The sequence below is a fragment of the Sprattus sprattus genome (assembly GCF_963457725.1).
Source record: "Sprattus sprattus genome assembly, chromosome: 5".
In the NCBI taxonomy this organism is placed as follows: domain Eukaryota; kingdom Metazoa; phylum Chordata; class Actinopteri; order Clupeiformes; family Clupeidae; genus Sprattus; species Sprattus sprattus.
The window spans coordinates 13,346,644-13,368,175 of record NC_137924.1 but is presented as its reverse complement, the minus strand read 5'-3'; the positions used below and the strand labels follow the sequence as shown (position 1 = coordinate 13,368,175).

At 46.2% G+C, this 21,532-nt stretch overlaps 2 protein-coding genes across 6 annotated transcripts in view; both read right to left on the bottom strand.

Moving 5' to 3' along the window:
- grb14 (growth factor receptor-bound protein 14) overlaps positions 1-13,865 on the bottom strand; it is a 44,521-nt gene extending 30,656 nt beyond the window's left edge. The window contains exons 1-3 of one of the 3 annotated variants that reach the window (XM_080839285.1): positions 13,799-13,865; positions 4,669-4,891; positions 1,858-1,987 (exon numbers count right to left, since the gene is read on the bottom strand). In XM_080839285.1, coding sequence (XP_080695411.1) covers positions 1,858-1,987; positions 4,669-4,859 — 321 coding nt within the window. In that variant the 5' untranslated portion in view covers positions 4,860-4,891; positions 13,799-13,865. Of the gene's footprint in view, positions 1-1,857; positions 1,988-4,668; positions 5,461-13,798 lie in introns of those variants that run through there. The other 2 variants (XM_080839284.1, XM_080839286.1) reach the window with 2 other exon arrangements.
- Positions 13,866-15,031: 1,166 nt separating this feature from the next.
- cobll1b (cordon-bleu WH2 repeat protein-like 1b) overlaps positions 15,032-21,532 on the bottom strand; it is a gene marked incomplete at its 3' end in the record, with an annotated part of 27,783 nt that continues 21,282 nt past the window's right edge. For all 3 annotated transcript variants that reach the window (XM_080838396.1, XM_080838398.1, XM_080838397.1), the window contains 5 exons: positions 18,963-19,254; positions 18,735-18,823; positions 16,164-18,019; positions 15,217-15,384; positions 15,032-15,103 (listed from right to left, as the gene is read on the bottom strand). In XM_080838396.1, the coding sequence (XP_080694522.1) occupies positions 15,032-15,103; positions 15,217-15,384; positions 16,164-18,019; positions 18,735-18,823; positions 18,963-19,254 (2,477 nt within the window). The remainder of the gene's footprint in view (positions 15,104-15,216; positions 15,385-16,163; positions 18,020-18,734; positions 18,824-18,962; positions 19,255-21,532) is intronic.

The window sequence follows — 21,532 nt, the reverse complement described above, 5'->3', positions numbered from 1 at the left end:
GGTATATCTCATGTTGTTGCTTTATGCATCCTGCTCAATGTATTTTTGTTTGGCATTTGAGCACATCAGGTAACTTTGTTTAACACAGTCCTATTAAGAAAACATTTCCTGTTGCATCACTTGTCAAAATCGGTTTTATTATTTGTGCTAGTACTGTAGCACTGTTACGCAGGCAGTTACTGTAAATCACAACTGCAATATGGGAACATTTAACTTATTCAGTGGGAATGTCCGAAGTTGCACAAAAAAGGACCTCAATGTCAACTTTGGAAAGCCAGGCCTTTTCTGCATGATCAACTTATGAGTTATAATGATTTTTGTGTAAAATGTCTGTGGAGTAAGAAGTGATACTGTGAATGACGATATAAGCATTATCAGCATATATTCATCCTGGGTATTGAACCCCCGAACATCTACTTTCAGTACCATCTAAAAATCCTAAAAAAAAGCCTATTTTTCAGTTAAAAATAAAAACAAGCTATAGAATTTGTACACATAATGATTTTAGTATAGTAAGCCATTTCATTCTAGAGTTGGATGGTTTCGGATTGAATGAATGGGAATTTTAAAACAGGTACTATCCAACTATTTTTTGCAACTTTTCTTTTTCTGCTATTTTCATAAATGTTTCGTAACAGTGTTGTTATTGGTTTGTTTTGTTCATGAGAAGACAATAGGAATCAGCAAAGTCATCCCATAGCTCTACAGGGAGGGTAGTTGATAAAGCAGCTCTGAAGTCCTGGGTTTGATTTCTGAAAGAAGTATAATGATTTCTAGTCTGTATGATATGAAGCCTGTATGCTACAGACTAGGCACACCTGTAAACACGTGCAGCTTAATGTGCATTGTTGCATGGTGCATCAGTTTATATGGTCACACATTTCAGCGCTATGCTGTACTCAGTTTTCCACATGGGTCATGGATCAAAGCAGATAAATAAAAAAGGTCTGCATTTAACCTGATTTATTAACTTAATTAGATTACATGTAATTTGTACTCTTTCCTGACATTACCTAGAGCATATTTCAGAGTCCTGAACTCCCTAAGGCAAGCTTTTCACAGTAAAAGGTTGTATTTTTTCACAATGTAATTGTGGAATACACAGTACTATGCAGGACATCAGTTCTACAGTAAGATACTGTCTAATTTATGTACAATTTCCCACTATTCATTTGTGATTTACAGTTATGCACTGCAAATCAGTTAAACAATAATATACTATGCAAATCAAAAGAGTCGATTTCACAAAAAATTCTAACAGTCAAGGCTCATGACTCCTCAATTATGCATGAATAACTCATCTGTTCAGCATTATGGCGAAAAACATTTTTTTTTAAATGAGAAGCGAGGCAGTGTTTGCATTGGAGCACACGTATCTGGATCCCGCTCCTGTGTGTGTGTGTGTGTGTGTGTGTGTGTGTGTGTGTGTGTGTGCACGGATGGGGGGGAATCTCTCGGAGAGCGAGAGCGTGCGGGCCTGCTGACATGGCGCTTTTCTGCACACATCCCATCCTCATTTCCATACTGCCACAACTGGTTCAACAATCTCCAGCACTCGCCCCGCATGATTGCAAAAGCAGAGAGGAGCATTCAAATTTTGCACAACTGAAAGAGTTGCTCGAGTTAGCCAGAATGAAGAGGGGTGGAGGTGGGAGGTGGAGGGAGGTGAAAACAAAACGAAACCCTAACTCTAAACCTCATATGAGATTAGGATCTGGACATACACTGGTAACACTGAGATGTGTGTGTGTGTGTGTGTGTGTGTGTGTGTGTGTGTGTGTGTGTGTGTGTGTGTGTGTGCTTTACAGTCAAACCAGCTTCTTGAACAGCAAGAATAACACCAACAGCACGTCTCACCTGAGTTGAGCTGCTTTTGGTCCAGGGGAGTAAGCACTCTGACACCAGAGGATAGACGGAGGAGTTGAAGAGCTCCGGGAAGGGGTTTGGCACGGGGTTCGCCAGCGTCTCCTCTCCCTCTCGACTTCTCCTGGAGACAGGGGTGGAGGAGAAACGTCAGAAAAGAAAAAAAAAAACAGAGGAGCAAAGTGATCGAGAGGAAGTCTTTCACGAGAATGTCCTCCATCCGACAGCAGCGTTTGACCTGACTATTTATCCTATGTGTGTGTGTGTGTGTGTGTGTGTGTGTGTGTGTATACTGTGTGTGTGTATACTGTGTGTGTGTGTGTAGGCTGAGGAGAGACAGAGAGTGAGGTGATGTCATGCTGCAGCTCCAGATGAATGGGTAATTGTCTCTGTTGCTGGCCGTGTGGTGCAGTTAACCATGTTAGCCCCGCAGCACAAGGTCCACAGGGAAGAGAAGGGGCGCACACGCTTTGAACATCACATATCCCCCGCTCTTACCCTATGTGCCAGAGCCTGCACGGTCACTTGTGTTACTCACTTTGTTGTGTCCGTGTGATCAGAGGAACTAAACAAAGAAGGAATAATTTAGTGCTATAGTGTGTGTGTGTGTGTGTGTGTGCGTGTGTGTGTGTGTGTGTGTGTGTGTGTGTGTGTGTGCGCGTGTGTGGTTGTGTGTTCTTGTGTGTGTGTGTGTGTGTGGTTGTGGGTTATTGTGTGTGTGTGTGTGTGTGCGCGCGTGTGTGGTTGTGTGTGTGTGTGTTTGTGTGTGGTTGTGTGTTCTTGTGTGTGTGCGTGTGTGTGTGTGTGTGTGTGTGTGTGTGTGTGTGTGTGTGTGTGTGTGTGTGTGTGCGCGCGTGTGTGGTTGTGTGTGTGTGTGTTTGTGTGTGGTTGTGTGTTCTTGTGTGTGTGCGTGTGTGTGTGTGTGTGTGTGTGTGGTTGTGTGTTATTGTGTGACACACCCATGGAAGGAAAGATAGAGGGCGAGAGGATCGTAAGAGCCAGAAGGAGAGACAGACAAAGACAGAGAGGGAGGGAAGGAGGGAGGGAAGGAGGGAGGGCGGGAGAGACTGAGCACAAGATATTTGATAAGAAAGATAAATAAAGATGTGCATGACTAGTGCCTCCCAGCTTTGCACACAGAGGCTCACTAAGGCCATTGGGTGTGAGCACTGAACCCTCACTAGCCCAAAACATCAGCCACACACACACACAAACACACACACACACACACACAGACACACACACACACACACACACACACACACACACACACACACACACACACACACGCACACGCACACACACACACACACAGTGACTCACACAGACACACACACTCACACACACACACAAACACGCACACAAACACTCACACCGACACACCCACACACAGACACACTCACAGACACAAACACACATACACACACACACACACACTCACACAGATGCACAAACACACACACCCATACACATGTGCGATCATACATACATGTGTACATGCACGCGTATAAACCCCAACACTAACACACACATACGCACTTACACACAAAGATGCGGAAAAAAAGTAAAAACATGCACATGCATTTACAAACACACACACACGAACAAGAACACATAAACACATACACACACGTGTGCCTGTGCACTTGCGCAAACGCGTACAGACGAACACATTACTGTAACACACATGCACGAATTTCTCGACTGTTCTCACACCTGTATCCGTATGTCACAATCCCTCCACATACAGAATGTGGGCGCGCTCGCTTTGTTTATCTGGGCGCAAGGGGAAGGCGGGGTGGGGTGGGGTGGGCTGGTGTGGTGTGGTGTGGAGTGGAGTGCTTCTGAGGATACCAGGAGGCGGCCATGTTGGCAGCTATGTTGTTTATTCCACAAAGAAGCGCGTTCGCTTAATCCACCAACATCAAAACCAAGCTGAAAAAAGCACCTCTGTGTGGGAACGCTCAGCTGAAGCACGCACAAAGGGGGGCAAAAAATGTCAGGACAATTTCCAGCGTCCTGTGTGCGAGTATAAAGATTTTTTTATTGTTTATACGCGAAAGGCCTTGAATGCCAGTTTCTGCCCTACTCTGACATATCTTAACTGTTCTGTACACACACGCAGTTACTGAGTTACTAATTACAGCCAGGAAAGCAACAGGTGCTTGATTTGCGTCCAATTCTTTCTATCGGCTGTCAGATTTCGTGTAGAAAGCCCTCGCTGACAATTGTGTGCTCACCGCAAGTGTTTACAGGTACAAAGTCTATTGCAATATTTCAACTGGACCCTCCAGGCCCAGGCTGCAGGGGAATACAAAGGCTGCACTATTCTTCACTTATGAGGGCACATTGTATGCGCTGGCTGATCACATATGTTAAAGATTAACTTTTAAGAAGTGACTTACAGTATCAGCACAAATAGACACTGGCGAAGGGCTGGATACACAGCAGTCGACCGTTCACACACACACACACACACACACACACACACGCACACACACAAATACACACACAAATATGCACACATCTTAACACCTACTTCCAAAGAAAATTCACATGCACACAGACCACCAGTTATTTTTTGCAAGGCTTCCACTTAACATGAAAGACCATTACATCACCAGCGAGCTAATGACACATCATTTCTCATCCGCCATGAGAAATCAAGCATCTGTCTTCTTGGTGTCCAGTTTTAGCAGGACAAGGGATACTATCAAGCAGGAAAATGAAACAGCGAAAGAAAGAGAGATGAGGGGGGGAGAGAGAGAGGGGGGGAGAGAGAGGGGGCAGAGAGGCGCAGCGTACCTGTCCCCCTTGTGGAGCGTGGTGGTCCGGCTGTGCTGGGCATGTGGCGCTAGGAAGGGGGCTCTCAGGGGGATGAGGGCAGGGCTGGAGAAGCCACTGGCGTTCGCCTTCCCACTGCGAAAGATGGCCGCTTTCTCGCCGAGGCTGTCAGAGCTGTGTATGTCTTCCAGTGCCTTACTCATATCACTCATGGGGCGCCGGCCGTCTACATCCAAGGCATCATCTGGAGCGGGGGAGAGACGCAGGGTTTTGGGGACTGTGGGTTGAGTGTGTGTGTGTGTGTGTGTGTGTGTGAGAAACAATGTGTGTGTGTGTGTGTATGTGTGTGTGGGGGTATGTGTGTGCGTATGGAGAGAGAGAGAAAGAGAGAAGAGCGCAGAGAGAAAGAGGGAGAGAGGCAGCACGCTCAATTCCTCTTCTCCCAGCGCTAAGGCAAGCCAGCCTGCCTCATCTGCTGTCCGTCAGGCCGTCCTGTCAGAGCAAGCTGATCCCTCCTACCAAAACATGATCCGCCACAATAAAGTTATTTTTAACACGATGACTCCCAGACAAGCTCTCCGCACTTTGACATGTTGAAGTGTTCAAATAAAAAACGGACAGAAAATAAAGTAGTCTTTTTCTGTCCCTGTGGTCTTGTCCTGCTCCGACAAAAAAAAAAAAAAAAACACACAAAAACTCAACCAACTATTGTTTCGTTTTTTTTTCTTCCACTTTTCCACTTTTTTGTTTAGTCTTTGTCCTCTTGTCCTCTTGTCCTCCTCCTCCTCCTCCTCGCACTGACTGAGCGGTGGTCAAGATCTACCTAGAAGCAGAGTAGCACCCACTGCCCCAGGAGCACTGGAGAGTTTCTTCTTTGTTGGTATGCAACTTAGTTCTGTAATGAGCTCTGGAGGGCGGCCAGGCAGCGCGGCCAACTGTTCCTTTGTCACAGGCTCCGCCGCTCGGCTCCCTGTTGCACTTTAAACTCCCTGAGTGTTTGTGTGCTCCCGTGTGTGTGTGTGTGTGTGAGAGAGAGAGCGAGAGAGAAAGAGAGAGAGAGAGAGAGAGAGAGTAATGTGTGTTTGTGTGTGTGTGTTGAGCATGTGGAGTAACAGAGTACCTCCAGAGGGCCAGTGACAGGGAACTGCGTCACTGGCAAGGGGGCAGACACTACCGTAGGGGTGGTGGGTGTGTCGTAGGGAGGTGGGAGGGGGGACAGTCGGACAGTTTTTACAAAGACAGTCTCGGGGGTAATGTATAACAATAGGGAGTGCCCCCCCCCCCCCCCCCCCACACACACACACACACACACACTTAAGGCAGACAAGACAGCCGACGGTGACGCAAGGTATTCCAGGCATTCTCACATCTGGTGGGGTGATTCACATCTGACACCGTTATCAAATTCACCGTCCCATCAGTGGAGCCCACAAACCCTGTCAGCTTTTTTGGCTCCGCGGCTCAGACAGAGCCTGACAGAGCTGCTGCTACTCTTCACTCCAGCCTGACTACGCCCGCTAAGGTGTATTTGAAGTTACACAACATCGCGTCACGATTTCTGAAACCTGTCACTCAATCATGCAAAGGGCCACATGAAATCTGCAAAACTAGATGCTAATTCTCAGCCTTTGACTCAGTTTTCAATTTCACAAAACACCTTTTGCAAAACATTACACACATGGTTCACTTTCTACATTGACATTGACAGAGACATTGACCAGACTCTGAAAACTTCGAAATGCAAGTACCATAAACCAGTTCCAAAGAAGGACACTGGTTGTGATGTTGATGTATGGCCTTGACAAGACTCAATTATCATTATTATTATGAATTCATTAATTTATGTATTTAAAACGTACATAGCCTACTCTAACATAGTTTAACATATGTGTTAAGTTTGTATAATGTGTTTCCATACTGAACTCTTTGAAATTTTGTATTGGTTATTCTACACTGTACTGTAGTCTAGCATTTATGTGTTGAATAAATATATTTCAGTTTGCTGATACGATTTATTAGCAAATTAAACAACTACTTTGTTTTTGTATTCCCTTAAAAAGGCAAAAGATGCACTGTCTATATGTAACACTTTGGTAGGATATAAGGATTAACAATAGGATTTTAGATTCATCACAGTAGGGTGTATTTGGTGTTTGAAAATGTCTACCCATATGAATACTTGTGTTTACCATTTGAAGCAAAAGTTTGATGTTGAAAAGGGATTATTTAATTTTGAATGCAGTTTTTCATTTTGCAGGAGAATTGGGTCGTTTATGCGCAGGTGAGTGTCCTGTGTTAAGAGTTTTGCAAACATGTGTATCAGTGAACAAATGTAATCGTGATATTATATTGAAAAAAAAAAAGATTTGAATAGAGCATGTAAAAATTTATGTTTTGAACAAAATCCCATTTTTCACAATTATTGGCACCCCAAGAAATTTGAATGAAGGAAACATATGATCAAATTAATATTTACATAAATAAATAAATAAGGTTGACAATAATCCTTTAGAAGGAGTAGGCAGCACTGTAGGAAGCTGAATACAGGCATACGGTCTCCTTTTACAATTTGTTAAACTTTCTATATGATGTGTTTCCTTACTGAACACTTTGAAGTATTGTTTTGGTAATGCACTCTAATCTGTATTTGTGTGTTTTGTCAGAAATGCACCGCAACACCGTAACCTTAAAATACCTAACAAAGATAGGAGTATTTTAGATTGATCACACTGGTGTGCATTTATTGATAAAAAAACTCCAACCATATGAATAACTATATTTACCATTTGATAAAAATATTTTTTTTTTACATTATTTAAAAGGGATTATTGCATTTTGAATGCAATGTTTCATTAAGCCAGCGATATGAGGTGTTTGAAAAATGATACCATGAAGCAGATGTAAACAACTGTAAAAACCCGTCTTGGGGTGGGGGTGGGGGGCTGGTTTGCAGGCTGCACGTCTGTCAGCGCCTCTCTCCTTCTTGCTGGGGCAGGAACTCACCTCGTCGAGAACACTCAGCACTCTCATTCCCTCTTTCCACATCTCTCTCTCTCTCTTGTGGTCTATCTCTGTCTATCTCACTCCTTTTCCACATCTCTCTCTCTCTTTCTCTCTTGTGCTCTATCTGTCTATCTCCTTTTCCACATCTCTCTCTCTCTCTCTCTCTTTTTCTCTTGTGGTCTATCTTTGTCTATCTCACCCTGAGCGAGCCTCTATGTCACCCCCTGTGCCCCCCCCCCCCTTTTATAAAGCAGCACAGCACAATTAAATGGAAATGAAGGTGCATCAGCATTATCAAGACCTCACATGTCTCCAATAATGCACTCCTGGTCCGCAGGGCTTCGGGGTGAGGGATGATAACAATAACCCTGCCCCACCTGGCTTGGGTTACCTTTTCACCGAGACACCAGCGTCTGAAAAGGGCCCACTCTCTCCAGGGACCCAACTTACACAGCACAATGGTGGCCGAGAGCGACCGGAAACAGGCACACAGTGGAGCAGGGTGAGAGAGCCGATAGCCCCGAGTCCTTGTAAAGATACATGCTGAATGGCTTGGGGACTGGGAGACTTGGTCTGAATGACGAGGCCTAAGTGATTGTTTGTGTGTTCATGTGAGCTGTGCCTGTCCGTGTGTGTGTGTGTCTGAGCGAGTGTGTATGTGTGTGTGTGTGTATGTGTGTGTGCGTGTGTGTGTGTGTGTGTGTGTGTGTGTGCTTGTGTGTGTGTGTGTGTGTGTGTGTGTGTGTGTGTGTGTGTGTGTGTGTGTGTGTGTGTGTGTGTGTGTGTGACTCGAGTCTGACCGAGAGTGCGAGCTCGCTGAGGTCCCACTGAAGCCTAAAGACAAGGTCACTCGGGCCAAGCAACTCGGGGCTGTCCAAAAATAGCTCCGGGCTGAACCGCATTCTTCTGGCATCAGTCAATGCAAATGCTTTCTAATTACATTAAGCACACAAGGAGAGTCAGAGCTAATTTTAGTTAGCATCGCGGCTGGCCCATCTGTGCCTTCCCAGTGTGACGAAGACAATGGGAGATGGTTAAAATGGTGGTTTGGGCCCCACATGGACCTGCCTGTAAAGTGAAATAGGGATGATGCTGGAGGGATGAGATAGAGAGAGAGGGAGAGAGAGAGAGAGAGGTAGAGAGAGAGAGGGAGAGAGGGAAAGAGAGAGAGAGAGAGGAAGTTGAGCACCAGCTGTTTCACATCTGTTCTGGTTAGTCTGTGTGGTGCCTGTGCTGAAAGCTCAGGAGGGAGCACGAGAGAGAGAATATGAGAGAGAATGAGAGAGAGGAGAAGAGACAGAGAGAGAGAGAGAGCCGAGGGATTCCATTTATTGCACACACATGTGCAAAGACTGCCACACGGCCATGTTGGGGCTTGCTCCCAGGGGGGACGTTGCCGCTCAGTTTGCACAGCAACCCTCTCTCTCTCTCTCTCTCTCTCTGTCTTTTTCTGTCTTTTTCTGTCTATCTATCTCCTAGAGAGAGAACGCGTCCTCCTCACCGGCTCTCAATCAACAGACTGCTGAAGAGACCCAGCCAGTATCAGCCGTTCGGATGAGTTGGTTCTTGCCCGCGGAACAGCTGAGGAATGAACACCGTCAGGAGTCAGATGGTGCGAGATAGAAAGCTGAGAGGGGAGCAGGGTGGAACTCGGCCTCAACTAGAGTTTCACAACAGTGGGGTTAGTCATGGGTTAGCCATTGACCAGTGATATAGACTAGGGCGTGGCTTGCTCCGACTGTCAGCGAAACGACACAGAGAGAGGATCATTGTTCCTGCAGACTCCTCATCACCTCATCAATGTTTAATAAGCACAAATGTATCGATTGTTTAGATGCAGAACACGAGGCTAGACGGGCATATAAGCCTAGCGCGTGGCAGCTAGCCTCTTCTCTGAGCTCAGTGAGGCAGGCCTCTAGGGAGGTTTGAGCTCGTGGCCAACAGTGGAGAAAAGGAGGGGGTGGGAGGTCGGACACTATTATGGAACCGTTGAGTTGTTCCACCCTAAAAAGCACAGAGCGCAGTCCTTTGGTTTTGCCATCATCATCATCATCATCATAATCATCCCGCTGTAATTACCACATCGATGACGGATCTCCACAGCGGACACCCTCCCCGTCTATTTTCAGCCGTGCGTTCGAGCAGCTCTGCACTTGAGGATAGCGCCCGAAACGGTTATTCTTAGACCGTCACCTAGAGACATAATTGCACATTAGGAACACAGTACACATTGGCTGCCACCTCACGCTTCTGGCCTTTTCGGTGCTGAACCGGCCGCTCCACGGTGCGGCCAGACTTGGCAGAACCCCGGCGGGCTTAAGACTTTAGTGACTTTAAAAAAGAGAAATACACGAACTCTGTTTGTGTAGAAGAAGGGGAGGGGGGGGGGGGAGGGAGGGAAGGGGGCCGTCAAACAAAATGTTTATCAAAAAATGGGGCATGCTGCTGAATTCTTTGATGATTTTCATCATGGTGGAGACAGGGCCTGTGCTGTTGATCGGGAGAGTACTGGTGTGTGTGTGTGTGTGTATTTGGGGGGGGGGGGTGGGGTGGGGCTATATTGTATGAGCCATTTTGTGCATGACTGAACGGCCAAAACACCTCATGCTGATGGATTAACAATAGACAAAACCATGTGACAAAACAGTTTTATGTAACTTGGCAGTTTCCTTTCTTCAACCGAAATACTCAAGGAGCACAACAACTTAAAAAGGAAGGAAAGAAAGAGACCATCTGACTGACCAATAGATTTGGGAATGCAGCACAATGCTGCTAAATGGGCCACTTGCTTATGTCGAGGAAAAACAAAACAAAACAAAGAAAACAAAACCAATAAAAAAAGGGAGCAGAGAGAAAAAAAGGAGTCACAACTGCTGTCATAGGGGTGCCAAGGTAGGATGGGACTGTGGTCTGAGAAACAGGGCTTGTTGGAGGAAGAGGCAGCGCCGCAGACAGACAGAGAAAACTGACACTGGGCGTAATTAAATAATCTTATCATGAGAGCACAATAAACTACTCAATCTGAGTCCCTCTCGCATAGCGAACCCTTAAGAGATAAGACGTATTCTAGAAAACACACAATGGTGTAATTACAAACATTAACTGATAACGTTCGGCGAAAAATCTACGCGATTAATGTCTCGTTCCCAGCCAGGGACACTAACACTCTGTATCCCAAGCTGCCCAGAACATCATTCTTAATAAAACACATTACATTCTTTAATTACAAATTAAAGTCTCTACAACAAGGCTCTCAACCACAAGAGGTTTCATTGGTTCTCAAATGTTTCAACAGGTTAATCCCGTATTGCTTATCCCCTTAGTTCTTTTGAGGCAGAAACCTAAACTTGCCACACTTCCTTCTTTCCATAACAGTTCCTCCACTCCTCTGGTCATGTATATGTTTCATGGTCAGAGCAGAAAAGACTGGGGGGAGGGGGGATTGTAGGTGAAGTTATTTCTGAATGCAGCACAATAATATTAAGACCTGAAAACGTGAACAGCGAAGATTAGAGAGCTAAAGCTGGAGGCAGCTTGAAGGATTTATTCTAATAATTACAACTTGGATTCCTGTAGTTTTGTGGAAAGATTACGTGGTAAATGAACCTGCAGAAATCCCGGCCCTCGATGGTTTCCTTTACTTGATTACAGGGCCAACCCTGTGTCAACTGCTTCTCCAACGTGAGCTGAATTCAAACTCGAACTGCGGCTTTCTTTTTGCCACTTTTAACACATCAATTCTTATGAAAAATGTTAGTTGTGAATGGCAGGCCACTACAAAGACCTACAAATAAGTAACACTTTTTCTGTGACCACTCTTTAAAGTGGCAAAGCTAAGGCTAAAGCCAAGTTCCCTAATACCTCTCAAGAATGATGATGCTTATCATAACAAACAATTATCATGTAACAATCATTACAGACCCCACAGAGAATGCTAGTATCTTTGCAAATGATGTGTAAGCTTCTTTATCAGTTAACTAATCCCTTATGAATCATGTACAATGCCGACTGTTGGCTTTAGTGATCCCAGATTAACTGACGTGTATGGAGTTTTGCTAAATGAGGCAAGAAATGAGGAAAACCTACAGACTGTGCTGTCTTTGCACCATAATCCTTCTTTTGAAAAATAGATGGATAATACTAATTCGGTGACTCTTTGCGACGTGTCGGATAAAAGATTTTCTTCTTCTTATGACTGCTATTATTCCGCATCTCCTTCATCCACTTGTAAAATTCGCCCAGCTGGGCTGCCAGTTGTGAGCTAACATCTGTGAAAACCTGTTCACTAAATAACTGGTTCCGAAGCAAACCGGTTGAGAGGTGGAAATCACACAGCCCGACTATTTCACCATGCAAACTCAGTCATTCAAAAGACATGAACAATACTCAAGAACATGTAATTATAGCCTAGCATGGTGCTGGAACACTTAACACACAAGCTAGTGCCCTGCACTACAATACTGCTTTCAGTCTAACCAATGACCATAATGTAGCATTACCATGGAACCCATGGAACCAAGACACGCACACACACACACACACACACACACACACACACTTTGCCCGTCTGGCACTAAATACTTGAAGAACGCGAAGACAAAGAGAGCAAAGTCTGTGAAGCATAGCCCTGCTCCAAGCGTATGCAATAAAGCTGGGAGAGTGAATGGGGCTCAGCCTCCATCTGTATTGTTGCAGCTAAATGGGAATAATTTAGAGGCCTCCTTATCAGTGCTAAATATACACACGCTCGTGCACACTCACACAGACACACATGTGTACACACACACACACACACACACACACACACACACACACACTCGCACATCCATATACACACACTCTCGGGCACACATACTCTCAGCTGTCATTCATACACATACATTTAAGTTTCAATTCTTCAATGACTCACTACACAGGCTGTTTATGGGTGGTTGTGGTAAAGATATAGGAATTTCCTATTGATTTTGTCTGTTGATTAATTTGTTCTTCCACCTCTGGAATTCTAAATATGCATCAATCTCATTAAATGACAAAACTGAATAAGGTAGAACAATAAAGTGCTAAAGCCTGGTTAAAAGTTCACGCCTGCAAAACACAGTCTTTTTAAATCCTTAAAATGTACATATGTTCATCTTTTTTGCCACCAAACTCATGAAACATCATTTAATGTATATCAAGGGACCCTGAACTAAATCACTCTCATCTCTAACTAAATGTTAGACTCTAATTAATTACCCCTTGAGTGGTGAATTCATGGGTCAGTTTTCACACATTCAAGGGTAAGTCAAGTGAATGATTCTATATAAAAATCTGTTTACATTTCCTTTAAAATGTGAGGCTATCTAAGGTGAAATTAAACTGTTCAGTATCACAGTGGAACGTGTCTGCCAAGTTGCCTACTGACACGTCTGATTATCGTTCATATTTGCCGTTCTCCCGTTTGACAACAGATGGCAGTCGCAAGAGATAGACTACAGTAATTGTATGCACTTTGTGTGTGTGTGTGTTCGTGTGATGGGGCTGTCCTAACCATGGTGCATGGGTATCAAAAAAGGAATATGAGTGCATTTTTGTTAAAGCCTATCGGTATAGGGAAATGTGTAACTATGATCTGAAAATATGGCAACAATGCAATAACTTAAAGGTTCCAAGTGGAAGGTAAATTCTAAAATAGTCATTCAGAGGTAGCCTACTAAAGATTAAGGTAGTTATTTTTACGTAACACGTATATCGACGAGTAAGTTCGGTGTCAACCATAGCGTTATCACTCTAAGGTTCAAAGTGTTCAGTCATGATCATATCAGCGTGTACTATCCAAATAGACTGCTCTGAAATGTCTGCGCAAATACGGGTTGAGCACGGAAAACAAAACAAACTACAACGGTGCCACCAACCAACTACTGAACAACACCAACTTTAATAGGAAATCGTTCGCAAGCGATTGCTGCAAGCTTCTGCCGAATAAGGCGAATGTTCAGTAGCCTATGAGACCAGCACAACTATATTTGACAATCAAAACATAATTCCATTCGTATCCAACTTCTACTGATCATACGATGGAAACAATTATCACAACCGTGAAATCTCTGCAGAAGGTTTTCCTTGCATAAGACCTGAAAGTAGGCTAACGAACATTGCCCAGCAGTACCTGTTTCTCAGAGAAGTTGGGTGGTGCTCGCTCCCTCCTCCCGCGTCTTCATCGCTGCCCGGTCCTTCACTGTCTACTGCCGTCTAACGCGCAGCCGGTGAAAGGTACTCATGCCCATGCTCTCGTGCTACGTCACGCAAACTTTACGCTGTTACTCCAACAGATATAGGGGCAGAACTAGTTTTGAGTACGAAACTCCAGTTTAACGTACGTATTCATAACTATCGACTCATTACTGAGGCCAGCTTAGCCTGCTGTATGAGCGAAACCTGAACAAAAGCGAGGTGTTCAGGGATGCTGTGTACTGCGCAAAGAGCCAATGTGTATTAACTCTAAGAAGATTTAAACGTTTAAGATTTTGTTTATTTTTATAAATAGGTTAGTGTTCTTGTAAAGGGCAGGCGAGCAGGGCTAAATCTTCCATAACCCTGGGTATCCACTGTTATCAATATTTGCTTGACAACTCATTTGTTGAACAGTGACAGCTACGCATCACTGCGACTTGTTACTTGTAACACGAACAGTCTACCCGACCCTTGTATGGCCACAGGTAATCCATTGCCTCATACTTGCTCCAAGGGCTCAACAGTCAGGTTCGCGCAAACAGCAAACATGTCATTAGACACAGGTGAGACTAGCACTGTATGAGAAATGATAGTTTGCTTGTTGTGCAAGTTGTGGCTGAGGTAAAAACAGATGCCGAAACTGAAAGAATGGCACAATGTAATACACTGTTTCATATGATAGTTTAATATACAGAAGAATGACAACTTAAGATCTTACAGCAGTTTCAAATCCCGAGCAATATGGATACCAGTGTCTTCAGGGCACAGCTTAGTTAACCAAACAAGTAAAAAAATGGACTGAGGGACACATTTTGAGAAGTACCATTTTTCACATTGGTATATAATTACATCTTTATTCTATGACTAATAATTTAAAAGGCAAAAATACCTAATAAAATAGAAAACCTTTTTGCAATGTTTACACATACAGAATTCAAAATTCATAGGAACCCTCAAGTTGTCTGTTCTGTTATGCACCAATTTGTTAGACAATTACTGAGAAATTATGTATTTAATTGTTTAAAAGTAAAACAAACTTGTCCAAAGTAAATCTCTTAACATCAGGAGCCAAAGACTCAACAGGACGCCACTGGAGTGCGCCAACTGTGTGACAACCACCCTACCCCACCACACCCTCCACCTGTCACCCTCCCTACCCCACCCCCTTCTACTCCTCGTGTGCCGCCCGCGCCTCGCCTGAACTCTGCAACAGCGTCATTGAGGGAGGAACTCCTGACACCTGAAAAGGAATAAGAGATGGCAAGGCTGTTTATGCCCCTTTCCATTGTGCTTTCATGTGCCAGTGGGATGCCTATAAATCATGCATTAAGTGCTGCCGCCTGCGCAACTCACTGGGAGAGCATCGGGCACTCCGTTTCCATGGAGCTGGTCCTCCGTGGGCGCTGGCTCTTCGCTCTGGGTGTCCGCAGGTCCTGTGTCCCCACCGGCAGAGCTGGTCACGGCCCCCTCTGCTCCCTGTGCACCTGGACATTTGTCCTCTTTCTCCCCATTGTCTGTCACCTTTGCACACCGCAGATACACAAACACACACATACAAACACACACACACACACACACACACACACACACACGCACACACACACACACACACACACACACACAAACACACACACACACACACACACACACGCAGTTTTGAGAAGAATCAGGGCTGTTTGTGCCTTTCACTATAGGACAGAAAGGAGATACTGCAATGCACAGCACACACATCTGTGTTTGAATAGCAACAGTCTTGGGTTCGGTGCACCACTTGCTGGCATTGATATAGCAGACCAGGTCAGCCCAGTCGCGTGCATTCCATATAAACACAGAGAGTAGCAGCACTTTCTTTGGCTTTGCATGGACCACCATGACAGAAACCCTTTCGATACACGTTTATGACCCACACATTCCCTAAGGACAGAGACTCCCGGAAGGTGAAACCTATAGCCGTGATTTTCTGACAAGCCTCATGGCTAGCCACACACACACAATACCTGAGCTCAACAATAGGCTTTTGAGTGGGAATGTATTCCAGGTCACCCTATACTGTCTGCATTTGAACAGATGGCTGCGATAGCGTCATTCACAGCTCTTAGAAAGAACCCATATGACCTATGGAACATAGGAAGATCTCATAACAGAAGTATGTCATTTTCCCTCTTTTTTAATAAGCAGGCTTGGCATTCCATATGTTTTATGTCAGCGTACAGTGTTATTATGCTCATAAGCTACATATTAGTCATGTGCCTGAACGGTGCCTTATTAGCTATGTGCATGTGAGTGTGACAGCAACTTACCGTATTTTTAGAGGGCTCTGTCACCTCTCTTATAGGGCTGCGGCCCGTGAGGGGGTAGAGGGGCACCTTGCATGTAGTTTGCCCCTCAGCCCCCTGGCCCAGGGTCCGGGTCTTCTTGACAGCTGAGGACACCGCCTGGGCAAAGCGGGAGGGCGTGGTCGGGGAGTAGGGCTTGGGCGCTGTGAAGCTGCGCAACTTCTCCAAGCTGAGCCCGGGGGAGGGCGGTTGATTCTTACTGGGCACACTGCCCTGCCTCGTCAGCTGGGCGTCAGGGTGTCTTCCACTGGGGCTAAGGCTGGGGATGGGACTGGAGATGGGGCAGGGGCTGGGACTGGGGCTGGGGCTGGGGCTGGGGCTGGGGCTGGGGCTTGGGCTGGTGCTGGGGATGTGGACGGGGCTGGGGATGTGGACGGGGCTGGGGCTGGGGCTGGTGCTGGGGATGTGGACGGGGCTGGGGATGTGGACGGGGCTGGTGCTGGGGATGTGGACGGGGCTGGGGATGGGGCTGGGGCTGGCATCCACTGGCTTCTGGCCTGGTTGGGCTAGGACGCTGGCTGAAGCCCCCACCTGCTCCACCTCTACAGCAGGCTCTAGTGGTGGCGGTGGAAGGGGTAGGCTACCATCCTCCTCCGCCTCCTCTGCTGTCTCATGGACTGCCTGAGGGCTGGGCTCCTTGGGCTGGCCCCCTGCAGCCTCCTTTTGGCCGCTGGCACTCTTCACCGCTGCAGAGGTTACATAATACCCAGGTGTTCTTTTGTGCTGTGGCAAGCGGAAAGAGGCAGGTTTGGGTTTAGTTGCGGGTGGAACTTTCTTCTCCTTGACCTCCCCTGCTGCCTCTGCTGCCGCCGCTGGAACAGCCTGGTCTGCTCCATCCCCAGCTGGGACCAACGTGGAAATAGATGTCTGGAGGGGAGGAGCGACGTGCTCGGCAGATGAGTCGCTTGGCTCAGCCCCATTCCTGAGTGGTGGATCAGCCCCGGAGGCGGCGGGGCGAGTGTCTGCCGGCTGGGCCGTGGTCGTCGACTCATCGTGAGTCTTCTGCGCTCTGCCTGAGGCCTCCAAAGGTCCCACGCTGACCTCAGCCTCGGTGGCCACGTGCGGCGCCTCCAGCGTCAGCTCCACCTCGAAGTAGCGCAGCTTCTCCAGGGACTTCTGAGGGACTATGGTGTAGGTGGTCATGCCCAGCTTGGGGATATAGTCCCGAGTCACTTCGTTGGAAGGCTTTGGTTTGGGCTTGGAGTCGGTGACATACACTGGGCCCCCTTTGACTGTAGCGAGCGCCACAGCAGGATCAGGGGCAGGGGTCTGGGTAGGGCTAGGCGCCGGGGCAAGAGCCACAGCAGGATCAGGGGCTGGGGTCTGGGTAGGGCTAGGCGCCGGGGCAAGAGCCACAGCAGGATCAGGGGCAGGGGTCTGGGTAGAGCTAGGCGTGGGGCGATCCGTAGCGGGAGACAGAGCCTCCTGACTCCCTGGGCAGTTAGTTTCCTCAGTAGACGTGACCATGTCTCTCTTCAGTTCAGCTAACAGCGGTGGAATGGGCTGGGGCTCAGGCGTGGAAGAAGCTCCGGGGGTGTCGGCCTGAGCTTCGGGGGACGACGTGCAACTCATCTCACCCTGCGTAGATTCTTCCAGAGAGCTGGCTGCTCTGCTGCCGGGTCGGTCCGGTTCACTCTCTGACGCTGGCTCCTCTGCTGGCTGGAGCTGTGTGCTGTCAGGTGGTGGACACAGAGAGCCAGCAGCCTCAGGTGAGCGGCTTAGCTCTGCGACGCCTCCAGGAATGTCGTCAGCCACTGTGGCTTCCTGAGCTGGTGAGGCAGCCCGCTCACTGCTCACTAGTGCTGGGTCCGCACCGCTGTCTGCAGATACATGCAGAAAAGACGGCAACTTCACAACACAATCATGAACATACGCTTTTTTGTATTGTACATACACAGTATAATGCAGCACACTTCTAACAGAGTTGACCTCTTTAAAGAAGGCTGAACCTTTATTCTGTAAATGTATGCGCATTCCTTTTTTACGCTACACTAACAAACAGTGTGGACTGTAGAGTAGATTTAAGTTCAATTCTGTTTTTATCTGTTTATCATTAGTGGGTTAAGAAGAAGGATGTACTATCATTTTCTTACACTTCAGGATTATGTTTCAGTTCTCCAAATATTTAGTTTATGGTATTAGGCTGGTGGCTGCCTAGCTTTAACAACATTACAGTCAAGGGCTAAATGGACCGTTTGTTACATGTTCTTTCTATAAAGCTTAGCAATTTAGCCTTTAGTTTTGCTGTGAAATTGTCTCTTTTCCCCCTTTCATTATATCATTCCCACTGGGCAATGTGAAAAACATTAATGCACTTTGACTGGAACTTGACTGAAATACACAACTTAAATCAAAGTTGAACTTGAAAAAAGTGCTTCAAATTATAAACATAACCAGTACATTCTACAATTTCTTATATGAGGAGTAAGATGTAAAATCCTGACACCCTCCAACAGTCATTATTCTCAGGTAGCAAGAAAGGGTGTGTAGGTGTTCTGTCATTCAATCACATCACACAGACACAAAATGACATACCGTCATATTCGCCCTCGGGGGCATCCGGTGCCTCTGCGCTTAGCGTTTGACTGGCATACTCCTCGCTGCTCGTCAAGTTGCCTGCTAGTCTGTCAGAGGTGGATATCAAGAACAAACTTGGGAGAGGAAACCCACAGGCAAGTAAAAACAAACTTTAAAACACCTAAACAATGGCACTGAATGGCTTGCGACACTGGCACAACGTTTCCCACGAGCGAGCGTTCGTACTTGCCATGTGAGGACAGATCACACGACTGATCTCCCCCCGCATCCTCGTATGCCGAGAGGCTCAGCATGTCGACGTCGTGTGTCGGCGAGGACGCCTCGGCCCGCCCAGAGTCCATGGAGATGTCGGCGGACAGGTTGAGGCTGCTGTCGTCTTCCTGGGTGTCGCTCTGAGCAGTGGAGGCCCGGGGCAGAGGAGACCCTGGCTCACCTGGCTCTTCCTGGAGGGCAGCGGGCGCCAAGGACTCCTCCTGTTCCCCAATCTCCTCCAGAGTGGCCGGCAATGGAACTCCTGCTGCATCGTGGAAGAAAATAAGCAAGAGCACAGACCAGCGATAAATGACAGACATCAACCACCAAATCTCATAAGAATTCTAGATAAATATACAGAATGAAAGTCCATTTCTGTACTCCAACTTGACTGAACGAGATCAAGTGTTAGAGAATGAACATGAACATGAGATAATGATTGGGGGGGAAAATAAACCAAGGCCGAAAAAAACTAAAACAATACTGTAGAGAAAACTGCGGTCAGCCCAGGTGAAGATCTTCAAACAAGAAAAGACCATTGCATCAGCTTTGTGCGTGAGCCTATTATATAACGCCTCAGTAAGGAGACCTCCTTTGGATTTTCAATATTCTTTTCGCCAGTGAGGGGGGCAGTGCGAACTCTATCCCAGTGATAGCGGCACTCCAGACCGAGTGAATCGCACTTAATTAAGACGTCTTGCATCTCGCCCCCTCCTCCTCCTACCACCCCCCCCCCCCCCCCCTCTCTAGTTCCTCATTCAGCACTTCAAGGGGCTGTCACAGAGGAATAGTGAAAGCAGCAGAAGGGAGGGAGCTGAGAGGAGAGCAGAGAAGAGCGCGGCCCCGAAAAAATTCTGGTTACACAGAGCCTGCGAGCTGCGCCTGTGATCTCCAGCTCCGCTGCGGCGCGCCGGGACGTCGGGGGAGATTGAGAGAGACGCAGAGAATCTAGGCCTGATCTCCTCTCTGTGAAGTCAATTATGTGAAGTCAGCGGGGAGGCACGGGCGAGCGGGAAGATGTGAGCAATCAGAGAGAGAGAGAGAGAGAGAGAGAGGGAGTGAGAAGTCAAAACTTTTACCAGAAGAGTTTTTTTATTTATTTATTTATTTAGTGAGTGATTTATTTATATATTTTTTCCTTTCTCGCCGCACTGAGATCTGAGAGCGTTGACTTACTGTAAGCAAAATAACTCAAATAATGAACAAGCCACCGCCCCCCCCTTTACTTGTGAAACTTGCCATCTATTAGAAACAAAACAACAACTAGTGACTCAAACAGCATAAAGCTAAAGACTTCTCAGTGCACACACACACACACACACACACACACACACACACACACACACACACACACACACACACACACACAAGATAGCATGGAGGAAGAAAAAACCCAAGTAACTGGAGAACAGAAACTTAATACAAGCAACAGGAACAGTGGAGAAGTGAGTTGTAGAATCATTTGGAAAGAGAGAAAGAGAGATAGAGAAAGATAGAATAGGAGAGAGAGAGAGAGAAAAAACAACACATTCTTAAGAAACAAAACAGCGGGACAGATCCACACTGGGTCTCCGGGGGCCTGTGTCTGTGTGGATGGGAACGACTGGGAGTGTCTGTCTGCAGATTAAAATATCTGATTAGGATGCACTTATGCCTCACAAAGGGCCATATTCTTCTTGTCTTTTTGCAGAGAAACTTGTATCACATCTAAAGGACAACAATGGGTTTTATGAGCACTCCCGGGGTCCCGTCCCTTCGCTTATTCACAAGCATTTTTCCAAAAGTAAAACATGTCAGAGCTACAATGGAAGTTTTTGTTGGGGTTTTCTTCCCAGAAAAAAAGGCACCCTTACATTCACAGAGTAAAGAAAGCTGTCTAGATAGGCTTTTTTAAACAAAAAAAGCCCAGATGTCCTTTAAAGTGAAAGATGGTGGTATATAAAGGCACAGGAAGTCCCTTCTGAGGGGAATGTTAGAACTCAGATAAAGATTTCAAAACTCTGACAGACTACACAAACTAAAGCCCTTAACAACACACATTAGTCCACAATGGCAAACGACACAATGGAAAACAACTGTATAGATGAAAGCTCCCATCAACACTTCTGCCTAGGCGTTTCAGTAAGTGCTCCTAAAATAATTAAAACAAATCTTTCAGTAAACCTCCTGTTTTCATGTTTAAATGTTCTCAGCCCAGTTGTGGCATTGACTGGAAAGTGACTAATAAGTGACCTCATGAGGCCAAAGGGGAGGGGCTTTGGTCTACACATCTTGCGGATTGGTCATCCACCTCCAAATGTAAGTGTATATGTTTGTTTTACACTCACAAGCCTTTAGAAATTGATCCTTTATTTCAATACTAGCCCATACAATCTAGTATTATATTATAATGGGAGCACCAGAGAACACAGTGGAGGAAAAATAGAGAAATGTTAGCAAAATGAAAGAAAAATGACAGGAAGAAAGGTGTCAATGTGAGTTAGTGTGTGTGTAAACATTAGTAAGAGTCCAGTTATTTACCACGGATCTTCTATCAAGTCTTG